This window comes from Rhinatrema bivittatum, chromosome 5 (genome assembly GCF_901001135.1).
Source record: "Rhinatrema bivittatum chromosome 5, aRhiBiv1.1, whole genome shotgun sequence".
NCBI lineage: Eukaryota > Metazoa > Chordata > Amphibia > Gymnophiona > Rhinatrematidae > Rhinatrema > Rhinatrema bivittatum.
The window spans coordinates 118,021,235-118,038,705 of record NC_042619.1 but is presented as its reverse complement, the minus strand read 5'-3'; the positions used below and the strand labels follow the sequence as shown (position 1 = coordinate 118,038,705).

The following is a 17,471-nucleotide window of genomic DNA, read 5'->3' as shown; positions in this document are numbered from 1 at the left end:
AAACTAATAAAGGGAAAATAAAAAAAAAAAATAGGTAGGAAAAGTCCTATTTATCCAGCTAAGTAGATTTGAAAGTCGGGCTCATAAAGTTTAGTGCTATTAGTCCAGTGTATGATGTACCTTTTATGAATAAAGATTGTTTATTGTGAGCTAATTATTTATAACAGTAGGAGGGATATAGCTGACATACATTATGTTACTGAAATCTTTACTTTTTTTTTTGTTTGTTTTTACCTGGCAAGTTTCCTCCGTCTCCTTTAGGCTTCGAACTCAATCGGAACAAGGGCTGGGATCCTGACACCATGAACCTCCCTTTGTTTCGTATTTATTTATTTGATTTATATTACACCTTTCAGGTACTTCAAAGTGGATTACATTCGGATACTGTAGGTATTTCCCTGTCCCCAGAAGGTTTACAATCTAATTTATAATCTATTCTATTTGCAACCAGCCAGGGAATTTTTTTTCTATTTTATATCCCTTTTCATCTTATCTTAGTCCAGTCATTGCACTGGCAGTTCTCGGTCAGGGGCTATGCACCAGGGCTCCTTCAGAAGTTCTGCAATCATGAGCCCTAAATCGCACCGCCTCCAACCAGCACTGTGCAATGACTACGACTTCTTGCCGTCGGAGGTTGTGAGCATTGCTGCTACAGCATCCTGAGCCCTGGTCAACATGGGGAGCAGATAAACTGAACTGGGACTTCAACCCAGATTCCTCAAAATGGGTCAGCCTGCTTGCCAAAGAAATATGCTTTTCCCGTTAAAGAAGTGGCACTAATTACACTGTTTACAGTACACGTGCCTGTTTCTTGGCGCTTGCTTCTCGAATAATTTTATTCTTAGCTCAGCATTCTATTGTTCTTGTTATATTCCATTTTCACATATTTATACATAAGAAAATGTGCACCTTTTCTTATGGCATCATCTCCTGTTTTTAAAGCTTTCCTTCCCCGAGGCCAGTGTTTGGCTGATCCTTTAAAATCAAGCCTGCATCAGGGTCTCATGATAATTAACATAACAGCGATTTACTTAGATCCATAACAATGGGGAGCAGGTGGGTATGAATTATTAAATACTCCCAGGATGGAATTTTTTTTAAAACAACTCCAAGCCAAACATGATCATCTTCAAGATGTTGTCAGTTTTCAGTATTAATAGTTTCCACCGGTGCAACTGCTTTAAATAATCTCCCAAGGGTTGGGGGAGGGAAGGAGGGCCGTGTCACAGGTCAGGGCGTATTGGTCAAGGGCTTGCTTTTTTTTTTTTTGGCTGGTACTGCTGCTTAGAGAGGATGCAGGAGGGAGGAGCTAGAAGTGGAGGAGAGGCCGAACCGTTGAACTGTCGGGCTCCCAAATGCAAGGGGGAGCGAGGAAGAGGAGGAGTAGGCCGGGGAGGGGCCGGAGGGCGCCTCGATTGCCATGGACGGGCAGGCGGCCGACGATGACTTTGTGGACTCGGGAGCTGAAACGGGAGGGTAGGTGAGGAGGAGGAGGAGAGAGAGTAAAAAGCGGCAGCTGATCGTGGGTAGCGCGGGGTGGGGGCCGGGGGGGTTCAGCTGTTTCTGTCTTTGTTGTGCCTAAGCTTTGGATTTGTAACTATTTCTTCGAAGTTGTGCAGACCTGGGGGTTGCTTTCGGGCTCGGGTGCCTGCAGCCTCTGCTCCGGGGGGGGGTTCCCGTGCGGGCAGGGAGATCCTCGCGGAGGGAATGGGATGGAAAGAGAAGAGGAGTGCGGCGGCGGCGGCTGGAGAGGGGAGCCCTGCATGCGTGTGCAGTGCCCAGCGCCCCCACTTGTTACTTCTTGTCAGGTCGCCCCTTGGCTCCTTTTCCTGCTGTCAGTTTTTCCTAAGAGCCCAGGATCTGCTTAGCGGCGAAAATCCTTACTCAAAGGGACTTTTATTTCCAGATTTCTGTAGAGGAAGCCCAGTTCTGATTTCTCAGCAGTAGCACTTATATTTGCCCAGTATTTACAGTGCATCATGACTTACAGTAACTATAAATTTGTTTCCAAGGTGGTACTCTTATAACCTCTTTTTTTTTTTTCCCCAAAAATATTGTTTTTGTTGCTGCTATCAGAAATTCCTAACTTGCCTTTAGGTATAGCAGTAGTGCCAGGAGTAAATTGGTGGCATCCTCTTCCGTTGTATCATGTTCAACTTGTATGTTGTAAAGCAGTTAAGAATTGGGTTTCCAGAGTTTTTCAACGTCTGCTCAGGGTGTCATTCTAAAAGCTCCAACTTTTTAAAACAGCCTATAAAAGTTACACTGGTTTATCAGAGCTATCTATGCCTTGTCTATAAAGCCTGCAGGAAACTTGAACGTGTTTTTTAAACGATTTTCAATGCCTGCTTGGATAAATTGCAAATAAGATTTTATGAAGGAACATTTTAAATGAATAAGTACATGCCATAATTGTTAGAAATCCCCATGTTTAAAACTAACACCAGCTCCTTCCCCTGGCCCTCAGATATTTTACCTGACCTCTTAACCCTGTTCTTATCACAAATTCGGTTACAGTGCTGGTCTTCATCAACTCCACTGGTAAGCTTCCTCTTTGATGTAAAAATCAAAGTTGTTAATCCAACACCCAGGCCCCTTGCCGGTCTCACTATCAAGTTTTGTAGTAATCCACTCGGTCTTCAAAAATCTGTGATGCTGTTCAAAAAAAAAAAAAAAATTCCAGCTTCCCCGTCCTCACTGATGATTGGGTTTTAATCATGATAGCTCCATGATGCAGGTATACTACGGCTGTTAGCATTGTCACCAGGGTTACTCCATGCAGGTTTTCTCAGTCTTCTCAGAAACTAGATGCAGCCATACCACCTTGTCCATTGCTTTGTATTTTCCCCACTTTTGGGCCGATACAGTAAAGTGCGCTCTGGCGGAGCACACTGTTAACCCACGATTGGACGTGTGTTTTCGACGCGCTTGTGTTACCCCTTATTCAGTACGGGGTCGAAAACGCGTGTCCAACCCCCCTCCCCCCCCAAATCCTAATAGCGCCCGCAACATGCAAATGCATGTTGATGGCCCTATTAGGTATTCCTGCGCGATTCAGAAAGGAAAATGTGCAGCCAAGCCGCACATTTTACTTTCAGAAATTAGCGCCTACCCAAGGGTAGGCGCTAATTTCTCCGGGCACCGGGAAAGTGCATAGAAAAGCAGTAAAAACTGCTTTTCTGTTCACCCTCCGACTTAATATCATGGCGATATTAAGTCGGAGGTCCCGAAAGTTAAAAAAAATTTGAAGTCAGCTCACGGGTTGAAAACCGGACGCTCAATTTTGCCGGCGTCCAGTTTCCGAACTCGTGGCTGTCGGCGGGTTTGAGAACCGACGCCGGCAAAATTGAGCGTCGGCTGTCAAACCCGCTGACAGCCACCACTCCTGTCCAAAAAGAGGCGCTAGGGACGCACTACTGTCCCTAGCGCCTCTTTTTACCTGTTTTTACCGCCAGACCTAATTTGAATACAGAATCGCGCGCACAGGAGAGTGGCCTGTGCACGCGCTGGGAGCTCTCCCGCGGACTTTACTGTATCAGCCTGTTTGTTCTTCCAGATTTTCATGTGACTGAGCAAAGCCCAAGACCCCTCCTTCATTTCTTCTACCTGTTATCCCCCTCCCCCACCCACCCTCACCACCTCGCTCTGTGGGCCAGATTTTAGTATCTATGCCCGATTTTATAACATGCGCGCATGTTATAAAATCCGGGGTCAGCACGAGCAAGGGGGTGTACTCTTGTGCACCTTGTGTGTGCCAAGCGGCCTCAGAGGGCACTTTCCTTCCGCCCCCCCAGCCCTACCTAAACCTCCCCCTAACCTTTGTTTGGTAAGTTGCACCTGCCTCTGGGCAGGCGTAGGTTGCGTGCATTGGCCAAGTGGCCCTACGGAGGCCTTTGGCCATGCCCCCGCCCCTCTTTTCAAGCCCCGGGACATCCGTGCATCCCGGGGCTTGCTCGCATCCGTGGGCCTATGCAAAATAGGCTCGGCGCGTGTAAGGCTTTTAAAATCTGCCCCTGTGTCTGTAACAAGCACGTTTAAATTCTGTCACGGTTTGGCTGTGACTGCATCTGTATTTTCTCATATTTCCTTTGTATCTTTCTCTCTGCAACTTCCCATCATGACTCCTTAGCCTTGAATTTCCTTTCCTATAGATATTATCTTCCTATACTTTACTGAAGCCTGCCAGATATTTAAATGTTTCTATCATATACCCCTCCCCCCAATTCCCATCCCTTCTCTTTCCTCCAGCGAGTCCGTTTTGAGTGTCTTAAGCCTTTCTTTATAGGATGTGTTGCAGGCCTTGTACAATTTTTATTAGCCGTTTTCTTAATTGCTTTCAAGTTCTCAATATCCTTACTAAGGTAAGGCCCCCAGATCTGAGCACAGCTCTCATGGTGGGGGTCTCACAAGTGACCTGTACAGAGGCAAATTTCTCTGCTTTTTCCTGTTAATAGCACGCCTGTATGAATGACCAAGCATGCTGTTAGCTTGCCCAGTTGCTCTGTTACATTAACTGGTAACCTTCAGGTCATCTGAGTTGATTACTCCTAGATCGCTTTCTTGTTTGACAGTTTCCAGTTTGTGCTCTTCTAATTGATAAGCACCTAATGGATTTGTGTGCCTCAGATGCATGATTTAACACATTTTTGCACTGCAGCTCATTCTCCAAACTTTTGACCATTGCTTCCAGTTCTTACAAATCCCCTTTCGTTTTTTCCCCCCACTCCTTGTAGCTTTTGTTACAGATTTTGGCATCCTCTGCAAACAAGGTTACATTTCCCTCAAGTTCCTCAGCAAGGTCAATAATAATAATTAAAAAAAAAACTAGTCCCAGTACTGAACCCTGGGGGACTCCATTTATCACCATGCTCTGCATCCTGTCGCTCAGCCGTGTCCTCATCCAGTCGACAACATTTTGGCCTACTCTCAAACCATCCAGCTTGCTTATTAGTCTTCTGTGTGGTCTCGTATCAAAAACTTTATTGAAAATCCAGATATTCAATGTCTACTGCATATCCCTGATCCCCACAACACTGAACTGGGGTGTTATTGCTCAGTAATGGAGACATTTTGGAGCAAGTTCAGAGGCATTTCAAAAACTGGCAAAGGGTGTGTATCCCAACAAGAAGCTCCACGCAGAACTAATGGAGCCTACTTTCTGGGATCCTCGTGCCTACAAGTATATGTGAAGCTAAAACAGTACCCTAGTCAGGATTCCTCACGTGTACTGAAAGTTTGGTACAGGTACACAAAAACTATTAAAGTGATTCCCGCACACAGACATGGGATCTGATTAGCCTTCTTCCTTTTCAAAAGTAGGCTAAAAATGCAGCGGCATGCACTTGCTGAAGAAGAAAATGACTTAAAATTATAACTCAGGGAGGCAAGATCTGTGCTTGGCTCATTTCCTTCACCCCAAACAAAAACAACTAAAAGGCCGCAGTTTATTATTTAACCCGAGCCTGTACAATACATTATGGGGTAGATTTTCAGAGCCCTGCTCGCCTAAATCCGCCCAAAACCGGGCGGATTTAGGCGAGCAGGGCCCTGCGCGCCGGGAAGCCTATTTTACATAGGCCTCCCGGCGCGCGCAGAGCCCCGGGACTCGCGTAAGTCCCGGGGTTCTCGGAGAAGGGCGTGTCGGGGGCGTGTCGGGGGGCGGGCCCGGTCGTCGCGGCGTTCCGGGGGCGTGTTGGCAGCGTTTTGGGGGCGGGTACGGGGCGTGGCTACGGCCCGGGGGCGTGGCCGCGCCCTCCGTACCCGCCCCCAGGTCGCGGCCCGGCGCGCAGCAGGCCCGCTGGCGCGCGGGGATTTACGTCTCCCTCCGGGAGGCGTAAATCCCCCGACAAAGGTAAGGGGGGGGGGTAGACAGGGCCGGGCGGGTGGGTTAGGTAGGGGAAGGGAGGGGAAGGTGAGGGGAAGGCAAAGGAAAGTTCCCTCCAAGGCCGCTCCGATTTCGGAGCGGCCTTGGAGGGAACGGGGGGAGGCAGCGCGGCTCGGCGCGCGCAGGCTATACAAAATCGATAGCCTTGCGCGCGCCGATCCAGGATTTTAGTGGATACGCACGGCTCCGCGCGTATCTACTAAAATCCAGCGTACTTTTGCTTGAGTCTGATGCGCAAGCAAAAGTAGGCTGATCGCGCTTCTTTTAAAATCTACCCCTATCCATTTAACATATATATAACATGCCCCCCCCCCCCTTTTTCCGATCCATATCTTCATCCGTATCCGCCTCAACCACCACGTCCCAGCGGTAAGGCATAAGGAATAACTACCACACCCCCCCCCCTTTGCTTACCCCGCCTCATCAAGCTCCGGCCTTGAGCTTAGCCCCTTGCTCGTTGGCCACCCCGTGTGGCAGTCCCCCCAGCTACACGGGACTCACCCCCCCCCCATGTCCTTTTAACAATGCCTTATCAACAAACACAGTTTGGGCTCGGGTTTCTGCCACAAACAAGGATGACTAGTCACCCTTGTTCCCCCACTGCGGCCCTTCACGCTTCCGTGATCACTTTTTCCATTCCCTCTTGCAATACGTTATTAAAGAGGTCCATCCCTACTTCTGACAGGTGCACTCTGTCCCCTCGAAACATTCCTTTGTTCTCCTCCCATGACCACTGATCCAGAAACCTCCTTGCCTCTCTACCCACCGTCCTATTTGCCTGTTCAATTTTTTCACACACCCCCCCTCCCCCTGCTTCCAGATCGGTTTCTCCCTGTGTGTCCATCGAACTATTATGTCGGACCAACCCACCTTAACGCTAGGCCAGAGTACCGCAATTCTCGATAAATCTTTCTGCATGTGCCCTTCCCTATGTCATTCCCTCCCAAATGTATCAATATTATGCCTGGCAACCCTAAGACCTCTACCCGCTCTTGCAGGATAGAGAAGACCTCGGACCATCGCATTCCCCGTTTACCCAACCATTGAATCCTCCAACACAACCTATCCAGGTACAAGTGCTCCCCATAAGGTCTTTGAATCGCTCTCCGTTGAGCCCAATGCATGAAGGAATGGCCCATGACCCAAGCACATTCCCGCTGACAATTTACCACTTTGCACTTTGCGCTCTGTAAAAGAAGAAAACAGAATTAACTCCACCACTCCTCCCCACTCTCCTTACTTGCGGACATAATATTGATAGGCTTTTGACTTCCACCTGCCAATTGCCTTTATCGCCCCCTCCGACCATCCACATTCTGCCGCCGTCGTGGCCGCACCTATGCGAAAGGAATGTGAACTATATACCTCAGTATCCCATCCCAACCTTCCGACCACTGACTTTAAAATCTTTGTGAACTGAAAACTTGTTAAGGGGACGCCGTCGGCATGTACTAAAAAGGAGCCTCCCATCCTAGGACGAACTTGCAGGTATGCTCGGACTGTTCTCACAGGGCAAACTATTGCATGCCCCATCTGGACCAGCCTGAGGAACTGCCTTCTGCCTCTCTGATCCGTTTTTGACCGCTGCATACACACCGAAACAGTCTCCTCTTGTACTGGAACTTGGCCTACCATCAATCCCGCTCCTTTTGCGTTGGCTTTTGAACTTGCCACTAATTCACTTATTTGCATGGCCCTGTAGAAGGCCAGTGAGAAAGCCATCCTAAATAATAAAAAACCAAAAAAAACCCCCCAAAAAAACTTTGTACCCCGACCAGCACACCTTCGCTAACTCTTCAGCGATGCTGATCAAGTCGTCATATCTTATTGGGAACTTTTTATCCCCCCCCTTTTTGTTCCCGCTGCTAACCCCCCATAACACGCTTCACTACAAAGCTCGTTGCTGGATTTCCCCATTCCTTTAGTTTCTGAAAGAATGAAAATCCAGCTAACTGCGATCTGACCGGGAAAATCCTTGTCTCTTTGGCCATGATGTGAACTTGACCACCTCTCGCTTATGCACCGGTCCTCCTCGCCAACCCTTGTCGTTCCAAAAACGAGCCACTACACCGCACCCTGCCACATAAGCTGTCCACGTAGCCGGAGCTACTGAATTCCTGATCATTTGCCATTCTTCATCAGACCAAGCCTCCACAGTCGTTCCGGAAAATGCTCCGCTGTTGGACTCGCGGTGCCAGCTCCCGAAATACATTCCACTTGAAACGAGATAATGCATCATCAATTACATTCTGTACACCCGGCACGTGCCTTGCTCTGATAGTAACATTCCATTTCAAACATAAACTGACAAACTCCCGCAACAACGTGGCCACCATTAAACACTTCGCTGCCAACCTGTTGATTACCTGTATTACCCCCAGGTTATCGCACCATAAAACCACCCGCCTATTGCTGAGCTGCTTCCTCCAAATCTCCAAGGCCACTACTATAGGGAATAATTCCAAAAAGATAATATTCCTCGTAATACCCCCTGCTACTCACTCCTCAGGCCACGGCTCCGCTCACCATTGTCCTTTCAAATAAACACCAAATCGCGCCTGCAGCGTCTGAAAACAGTTCCATTAAAGGTTGCGAGAAATCCCTCCCATACTCCCAATTCCTCCTTTATCATCCTCGTCACCCTGATAAAAGAGATGCCCGGCTCTAATCCCCGTTGTGGATGCCGACAACCTTCTAATAAACGCTCTCCCCGCTGGAATGACCCTGCAAGCAAAATTCAGAGAACCTATTAGTGACTGCATCTGTCGCAACGTCACTTTATTCGCTTTTTGTACCCTCCCCACCAAATCCTGCAGCTTCTGAACTTTGTCCCCTGGCAAGCTTGACACCATCTTTGAGGAATCAAGTTCAATATCCAAAAATGTCAACTGTGTGGACAGTCCTTCTGCCTTGTCCTGCCACCTCAAAAAAAAAACCTTGTAACTGCTCCTGACAACACCGCGACTTTCCCGGCCCTACAAACAAAAAACCGTCCAGATAATGGATCATACTTGTAGAAGTCCGTATGCCGCTCTGTCACCCATTGAATAAATAAACTAAACACCTCAAAGTACGTGCAGGATATGGCATAACCCATGGGTAGACAGCTATCCATGTAATATTTCCCCTCAAACGTAAACCCCAACAGCGGCACACTTTCCGGGTGAATGGGCAACAGCCTAAAAGCAGACTCTATATCCTCTTTTGCAAGTAAAGCTCCCCTACCTGCCCTATGCACCAACTCTAGAGCCGCATCGAATGATGCGTATCAAACAGAACATGCGCTCTTTGGGATAAAATCGTTCACAGATGATCCCCCTCAGATAGGAAAGGTTCAGGATCAGTCTATACTTACCCAGTGGCTTCTTTGGGATAACTGCTAGTGGAGAAAGGAGGAACATGAAATGGCCCCGCAACTCTCCCCAACCAAATTTCTGACCCCAATTTACTCCTTGCCATCTCCTTCAATTTACTTGTCGACCTAGAGTTCCTTGCCCTCCCAGCTGCCCCCCGGACCCAAGTAAGGGATCCGAAAACCCATCCATAATTATGCCGCTGCCTTCCTGTCTGGATACCCCGCTAATTCCTTGCTTAACTCCCCCACCATGATCTGAGAAAAAGCTTTCCCCATCCATACATCCCTATTTGATCCCCTTCTGACCAACCCCCCTCTGTCCGTGGGGGCATTTACTGGCTGGGTGCATGCCTCCGCAGGATCTGCATGCATGTCTGAACTTACAGTTCAGGAACAAGCATGTGGCCTTATTAAAATGCCAGCAGACATCTGATCCTCCTCCCGCCCCTTTGCTACCCGCTTCCGCTTTACTATTGGTCCCAGGTCCTCAAAAGGACCCCAAACCTCCACCTTCTACTCCCACTTTTACCCCCCCTTTTCATGCTTCCTGCACTCTTGTTCATCATTTGAGTGAGCCATAGGTTGATATCTTGTGCCCCATGACATGAACCTATTTCCTGCCATCTTGTCCCTGAACCTCTCATTGTAGTTGAGCCAGGCCCAACCTTCATAGTCCTTAAATGTCCCAAGTATGCTATCTGCATACTCTATGAGCCAGTACAATACGGGCCTTTGTTAGTGTCCCACCACGCTCGCCATCCTTAAAAAAAAAACAACCTCTCACCCAATTAAGGATATTTTTGGAAACTTTGGGCCCTCTTGATGTCATCTTAATCCTTCTTTTTTTTCCTTTCCTTTTGTCCTTCCCCTCCCGCCTTCTGCCTTCCAACAAGTGAAATACATTCACATATTTGCGTTTACGAATTCGCCTTCTCAACTTCCTCGGCACTTCTTCCCAAAGCTCTGACAAGGATGCCAATGCTGGGTGCCCCATATCCTGCCTCGGCCCTTGCCCTCCCTCCCTCCCTCCCCCCCCCCCCCCCCTCTGTCTAGCCACATCTGATCCGCTTGAAATAAAGTCGAGGACAACGCCGAACTGGATCGCTTAGCCTCCTCTTTTTTTTTTTTTCCTTTCCTTCCCCCCCCCCCCCACCTCTTGTGTCTCTCTCTCTGTCCAACTCACCTGTTCTTGCTCCATCGGCACTTACGGACCTCCACACCATGTTTTCATCGTTCCTGATCTCCTGCTCCTTCCCCTGCCTTCTTTTGGATGCCTTTCTCGTTCTATCCTTGCTCCTTGAATGTACGTGCCCGTAAACACCGCGCTCTCCTGATCTGCGAAAACAGGAACAGCAGCAGCACCGCTCCTTTGCCAAATATCCCAGGCCTTCTCTGCCCACCGGGCCTCCATAACCCTCCCTCACCAAACCCATCTGCTTAGTAGTACCTTCCCCAGCCTCCGTATCCTTAAATCGCCCCCCATACCTGTCCTCTTTGTCCACTGGCGTATCCCCGAACCACACCAGGCATCCTCTTGCTTCACTCCATCCCCAAAACCCTTTGCATCCCAGCATGCCCTGCGGGGGTCTGCCATCCTGCATACCTGTTTCCATGCCTTTCCTTCCTTGCCAGATAGGATCCGCAGGCATGTCCTCCCCGCTCCTCCTCGCTCACTTCCTGGGTCCGCTGCCGCTCTTTCTAACTTCTACCGTTGGTATTGGAAGGCTGAGCTCTGCCTTTCTGGTTCCTTTGGCGGTTGTCTTCATCTCCTTCCTACTCTTCCTTGCACCACACACCGTGATGCCAGTTGGCACAGGACTGCACCGCAGCGGAACACCCCCTTCTCCATACTCCGCATCTCTAACTCTTGTCACCGCATTAGACCTCCTGCTGGTGGAACCTCTGATCGCTGGAGCTTTACCCTTGCTCCTGCGCTTTCCCGCTGCACTTTTTCCAACCCCACTAGCAGCCGCCGGTCATTTATTGCAAGGAAATTGGTGCTTAGTTTTTGTGGGGGTTTGTAGCTGCTGTGGTTCTCGAGGGCTGCAACTCCGATTGGGTTTCAAGATACCCAAGCTGTGCAAACTTGCCTTCATCTGAGATTATAAGCCTGCAGATGTGTATTTTATCATTTTGATTTATTGCCTGCCTTTTTGGATAAGAAATCCACTCAAGGTGAGGTACAATGTATTACAATCAAAGATCAGCTGTACAATACAGTCTGGTGCATGACAAGGAATCTATTGAACTACTATATAAAGCAACAGTAATGCCTAAACTTAAAAAATACCTGATTTTAAAATAAATGCATAAACATCCCAGTGGTAGCTGCTTAACTGTAGAAGAAGGTGCAGGAACTGACAAGAAATAACTTAAAATCAGCAACAATGCATAAACTTCATATAAATACACAAACATCTCTTGTCAAAGTGAAAGGTTGTAGCTAGCAGCACCTTCATGGCACTCAGACTGGCTGCGATAAACTGCTTGGCAGCAGTTTGATTTAACGCACTCTTTCTAGGGTGGAGGACGTTCTGGGTTTGGTATTCACTTGCTTCCTGAAGCAGGAGTAGTCATCCATTTGGTGGAGTTCTGGGAAAACGAGCCATAGGGCAGATGCTGCTCCCGAGAAGGATCATCAACGGGTGTCTGTTCCTTTGATTTCTTTTACCACTGGAGTTGTTAGGGAGGCCCCTGGTGAGGATGTTAGTGGTCTGGAGGGCATGTATAAGCACGGCCTTTCTCTCAAGTAAATGGGTCCGTTTCCTCTTAGAGCCTTGAAAATCAGATCTATCTGAAAATTGCCATTGTGGCGATTCTGAAAACCAGGAAGTCCATATTCAGAGGTTCACCTGGCTATCTGCTCGCCACAGGGACTGCCTTTAGCTTATCTATCTAAGTATTTAACTGGATAAAATGTATCCAGATAACTTGGAGGCATTCTGGTGTGGAGCAAACTTTGCTAAATAATGCTGATATTCAGCTAATTTAGAGATGTCCATCAGCACCACTGAATTTCCAATTCATGTTAACCAGAAACCTTTATTCCGCTAACTTTCCCAAATCCTATGCCTCTAGATGTTTAGGGCTCACTGAGAATCCTGTATGGTCCGTTGGAAAGCCACTGTAGTGACCTATCATCCTGCCAGGCTCCGCAGCTGTGGAGAAAACAAATCTAGGTTTGGATTTTAGATTGAAGTACTCGCATTTCCGAACCTGAACTCAAGGAAAATTTCAATTCAGGCACAGTAGGGTATTTCCCTATTTACAGTCAAAGGAGGTAATTTTCAAATGCATTACGCATATAAAATTAGCATATACTTGATATTTTATAAACAAAAAAAATACATGCATATTTTTGGTTTTGTGTGCGCATTTACTTGTGCAAAAAAGAGGGCGGTCTATGGGCATTCCTGGGCAGGGCCAATAGGTGCGCCCCTAGACTGCCCCTTTAAGCAACTTATTTGCGCAGTTTAAAGCTTACTATCCAGCACGATTGATATCAGACTCATATGTTGTCTGCTATTGTGTGGGAGGTCTGGGTGAACTGGCGGGAGTTCAGGGGGAGGGTCTCAATGAACTGGTGGAGATTTTGGCAAACTGGTGATTTCAAGTGCGCGCGCATGTTTTAAAATGCACCTGCTTCCACGTATCAATCAGGGTTTTATGCAAGCAAGCTATATTTTTCCCCCGTGCTGAAACGTGCATGCATTGCTGTTCACGCGGGCTGAAGCATACACGCGTATGTTGGCGGGTAGATATATGCATATTTTATAATCTGCATGGACAGATACGCACAGGTATAAAATACTGTAACATCTCCACGCTCGCATATATGGGGGCATGCGGTGTTCTTCGAAATTTATCCTCTGTTTGGCCCTGGTGTTACAGCAAGCCTCAAATCAGAGACAATTACTTTAAATTCTCTCCTTTGGAGGGTTTCTGATATTATGTATTTTAGCACTACATGTGCATACATGGACAGCATTTAAACCTAAGTAAGCCTTCCTTGCCTGAAATTCCCCTCTAAGCATTTTTCCAGTAGCTGTGGACACCAGTTTCCTGTCAAGTCCATTTTAGCTGAAAAAATAAAAACTGTTTTACCATTACAGGTTTATTGAGAACCAGTGGAATAATTAACATTTTTCCCAGGTTTTCTGTACAGTCTTTTTCCCCAGTAAAATCCTATATAAAGACTTTTCATTCTTGTAGTATGACACTTGCTAACTGCAGACTCTCTTCCATTTTAATGCCAGATTTGTGGATCAGTAACAGTCTGGGGGTGTTAACAGGATTCCCCAGTATTTCCTGCACGGCAGAGCAAAATCTAGGTGAATGGATAAGCTGCACACAGACCTGGTTTGTGCCGGGGGGGCAGCTGTAGTCTGAAGACACAATTGAAAGAAAAAACATTGCCTGCCAAGTAGTTGGGGGGGAGGGGGGGGGGGTGGCCATTTTCACAGCTTTCTGCAGGGTAGGGATTACTGCAAAGCAAACAAAACCAGAAACTGGGGATCCCTGCCAATTATGGGTAATCCAGTTCTGGGCAACTTCTTTTTCTTATTAAATGGACCCAACTATGTCTTTTTTAAATCAGTCAGTTTTCATATTTTCTTTGATTACTGCATGTTGCCTGAGATTTGTGACTGCATCTGACCCACAGCATTTCACAGCAGTTTCCAAACGGTCAGCTGTACTCCAGCTAGCCAGTGGGAGCAGGAGATAGTAGAGACTATTATAAGAAAAAATCAGAAAGTTTTAAAATCCTTTTTCTGTTTTTTGTTTTTTTAATTCTTGAATTCATTTCCTTGAAATTTCCCTGCCCTTCTGCGAGCATCTATGTTTGGGTGAGAGTTGCTATCAGATTGGTTTGTACAGTGTCTGAATGATAGGTGTGATGTGATAAGTTGCATGCAGCACTCGGGTCCACTATGCAAAGCAGGGCTGTGCTCAGGAGTTAAAGGTAAGCAGCAGCAAGCATGAAAAATGATTGTACAGTAACGTTTTTTCAGTGCATACAGGGTGGACTGTTTAATCTTGATTGTGCCATTTTTAAATATTGCACACCACACAGTGGCTTCAGCCACATAAATAGAGGCTTACTAGAAGGAGAGACATGATCTAGCTACCTTTAAGAAAGCACATCAACGCCATTAAAACCAATGCTTCTTTGGAGTAGGTCTGTAAAAAGAACAGCAAAAGCAGCACTAGTAAAAACAAAATTAAGGAACTAATTCTGAGTTGGAGGACAGAGCTCAGAGAACAGCTAATGCCCCAGAGCACCCTAAATTTGGCTTGCAGTTGGAAAGGGAAAATCCTATTCTTTGTCTGGGGGGAAGCTGTGAGGCACATGGAAGGATTCCATCCAGATGGTGACATTGACCTTAAGACCCCTGACTTCAGCCTCATAGCTGCTCATGTCTGGCTCATGACTTGTGACACGATTTCCTGACCAATGATATTGGCCTAGGAATACAATGCATTTGGCTGGTTTCAGTAGGCAATCATGCTACTTAATTCAAGGTCATAATCAGAAATGTAATGTAGCTATCAACCGTGCCCCAGCTAACCTCTGTTTGAATTGCGTTTACTTCCCCTAAAAAACCTCCAGGCATAAAAGAGTGGAAACAGTTAAGTTACCCAAAAAAAAAAAAATTATCAGTTGGGTTCTCAATATTAATAATAATTTATGTTGACTTCTAAAAGCATGACAATGGAGAAGGACTGGCCTTGCCAATAGAGCAATGTGGTGAGAACCAGGGTTCAAATACCGGATTCCTTCACTGACATTCATTATGATCTCAGACAAGTCACTTTATCTTCTGTTGCCTCTGGTAAGCTTTTGGGGGCAGAGATTTGTACCTGAATTCTAATAATGCTGTAAGCCATTTTGAGCATCATTTGGAAAGTTAGACTAAAAATCTCCAGATTTAATACTCTTATTCCATATTTGGTGAAAAATCAAAACCTGAAGTTTAAATTCCCCAGAATAAACTATCCTTTTGAATTTGAGGAATTTTGAAAATCACTAGTACACGATTTTTCTCATGCGTTGTCACAGTGGGTGTTAGAAACATCACTTTTGTTCTATGGTGATACCTATGGAATTGTAAACTAGGCCCCTCCAGTCACCCCTTCCAGAGAAGTTATTAATAACTGAACACATTTCTTTCAATTATCTTTCAGCTTTATCTTTTTCACATTCCTTCATTCCCATCAATTCTCAGCAGAGCTGTGGTTGACTCACAGTAACTTAGAAGTGAATGCATTAAAAAAAAAACAACCTCCCGCACTTTTTTTTTTTTTTTACAATCTGATTATTTAAACACAGTCCTATGGTTTCACCCAGACATGAAGAAATAAAGGCTGACAAATTGGTTGGTTTTTATTGGACTAACTTAATACATCTGTGAGCTTATTTTGCCCAGGCCTGATGAAGGGAGCATAGCTCTAGAAACCTAGTCACAGATGTATTTAGTCCAGACAAAAGGTTTTGCTTATAACTACAGTAGTTTGACTTCTATTTCTGTATCTCCGAGTAGCCTAACACGACAATTGCACTAGTTTAACCAAGCCAGAAAACCAGTACTTTAAAGCTTTTTTTAAAAAAAAATTACTTTCTGGTTATTTCAGCAACACAAATTTGCTTTAAAAAATATATTTTAGACATTTTCTCTCACTTTGAGAGACACCAGTTAGGACAGTTCTCCTGAGCTGGTGTCGCTCTAAATGCAATGTTGCAGGACAATGATTGATTTCAGTTCTAAGTCCAGGATTTTCTTAACGCTGCTGGAAAGTGTCTTGACGGCTGCACAAACTCTTCTGTTTCTGAAGCGAACAGGCTGGTTATCCAACAGAAAAACTCCCATGGGCCTATGCAATATTAAATGTGAAAAAAACGTGCATCCAAACTGGGTGCACATTTTTCAACATGCGCACATCCTCCCCCCTCTCCTGGATGCCCGATGGAATAGGCAAATGAGCTGCCGAGCTAAAAAGGATGCGCTAGGGATAAATTGTGTGTCCCTAGCACATCCATGGCATCAGGCGCCCAGGAGATGTGGCTGTGCGCAGATTAGGAAAACGGACGCTCAGTTAATAGATGTCCATTTTCCTAACCCATGCACCTACACAGGTTAGGAAAAGGTACATGCATCTATTTATCTAACCTGACTACATTCAAGATTTTTTTTTTTCATGCTGCTTCTTGTGGTTCCCCCTACTTAGTATTGGGATGATACCATGTAGGAGAAACCATAGGAAAGCAGTAACTTCTGCTTTTTTTGAGCCCTTGATACGCGTCAAGACTTAACACCAGCTCCGAGGCTGGCATTAATTCTTGTGTGTAAAAACGTGCGCAATAGCTAATAGCCTCATCTACGTAGCACTTTTAATGTGACGAAGCACTATTAGCTACGAGCATTTGGACACAAGCTTTGGATGTACTAATCCTCTTTTTTTTTCAACTGGTGCAATCACGGGCTAACCTGTGTGCTAGCCTGAGCGCACGATATTGCATCAGCCCCCCCCAGTGTCTCTTAAGTGACGGAATCCAGAAAGAATGCATTGACTGCACTCGTAGAAGGCAAGAGAATAAATGAGGAGGGATGTGCATTATTTTTTTTTTTTATAACTGGTCGGGCAACCTGTGGAAAACTTCGTTTTCCAATGAGTCGTTTTTTTTTTCTCAGCAATTTTTGCCGAAAAAACAAACAACCCAACGACCCCCCCCTCCCCCCACCACCAAACAAAAACTTGCCTAAAGTGCCTGGTGGTCTAGCAGGGGTTCTGGGAGTGATCTCCTCCTGCTTTCGGACAGTGGGCTGCCAGTAAACAAAATGGCGCCGGTGGCTCTTTGCCCTTACCATGTGACAGGGGCTACCGGTGCCATTGGTCGGCCCCTGTCATATGGTAGGAGCAATGGACAGCTGGCACCATCTTTGAAAATGGCACAAGCCATCCATTGCTCCTTCCATGTGGCAGGGGCCGACCAATGGCACCAGTAGCCCCTGTCACATATGGGCAAAGGGCCACCGGCGCCATTTTGTTTACTGGCTGCCAAAGGCCTGAGAGTAGGAGATTGCTCCTGGGACCCCCGCTGGACCACCAGGGACTTTAGGCAAGTTTTGGGGGGGTCAGGGGGATTAATTAACTACATTGGAAGGGGTGGGTTTGGGTTTTTGGGTTTTTTTTTTTAAATGTGCCCCCCTCCCCCCCCACGCTAGCCCAAAC

At 46.5% G+C, this 17,471-nt stretch overlaps 1 protein-coding gene across 8 annotated transcripts in view; it reads left to right on the top strand.

The window, feature by feature from the left end:
- Positions 1 to 1,294: 1,294 nt before the first annotated feature.
- Positions 1,295 to 17,471, top strand: part of FAM124A (family with sequence similarity 124 member A) — a 96,632-nt gene continuing 80,455 nt past the window's right edge. For 2 of the 8 annotated variants that reach the window (XM_029602810.1, XM_029602808.1), the window contains exon 1: positions 1,295 to 1,476. In XM_029602810.1, the coding sequence (XP_029458670.1) occupies positions 1,421 to 1,476 (56 nt within the window). In that variant the 5' untranslated portion in view covers positions 1,295 to 1,420. Of the gene's footprint in view, positions 1,481 to 17,471 lie in introns of all 8 variants that reach the window. The other 6 variants (XM_029602812.1, XM_029602814.1, XM_029602806.1 and 3 more) reach the window with 6 other exon arrangements.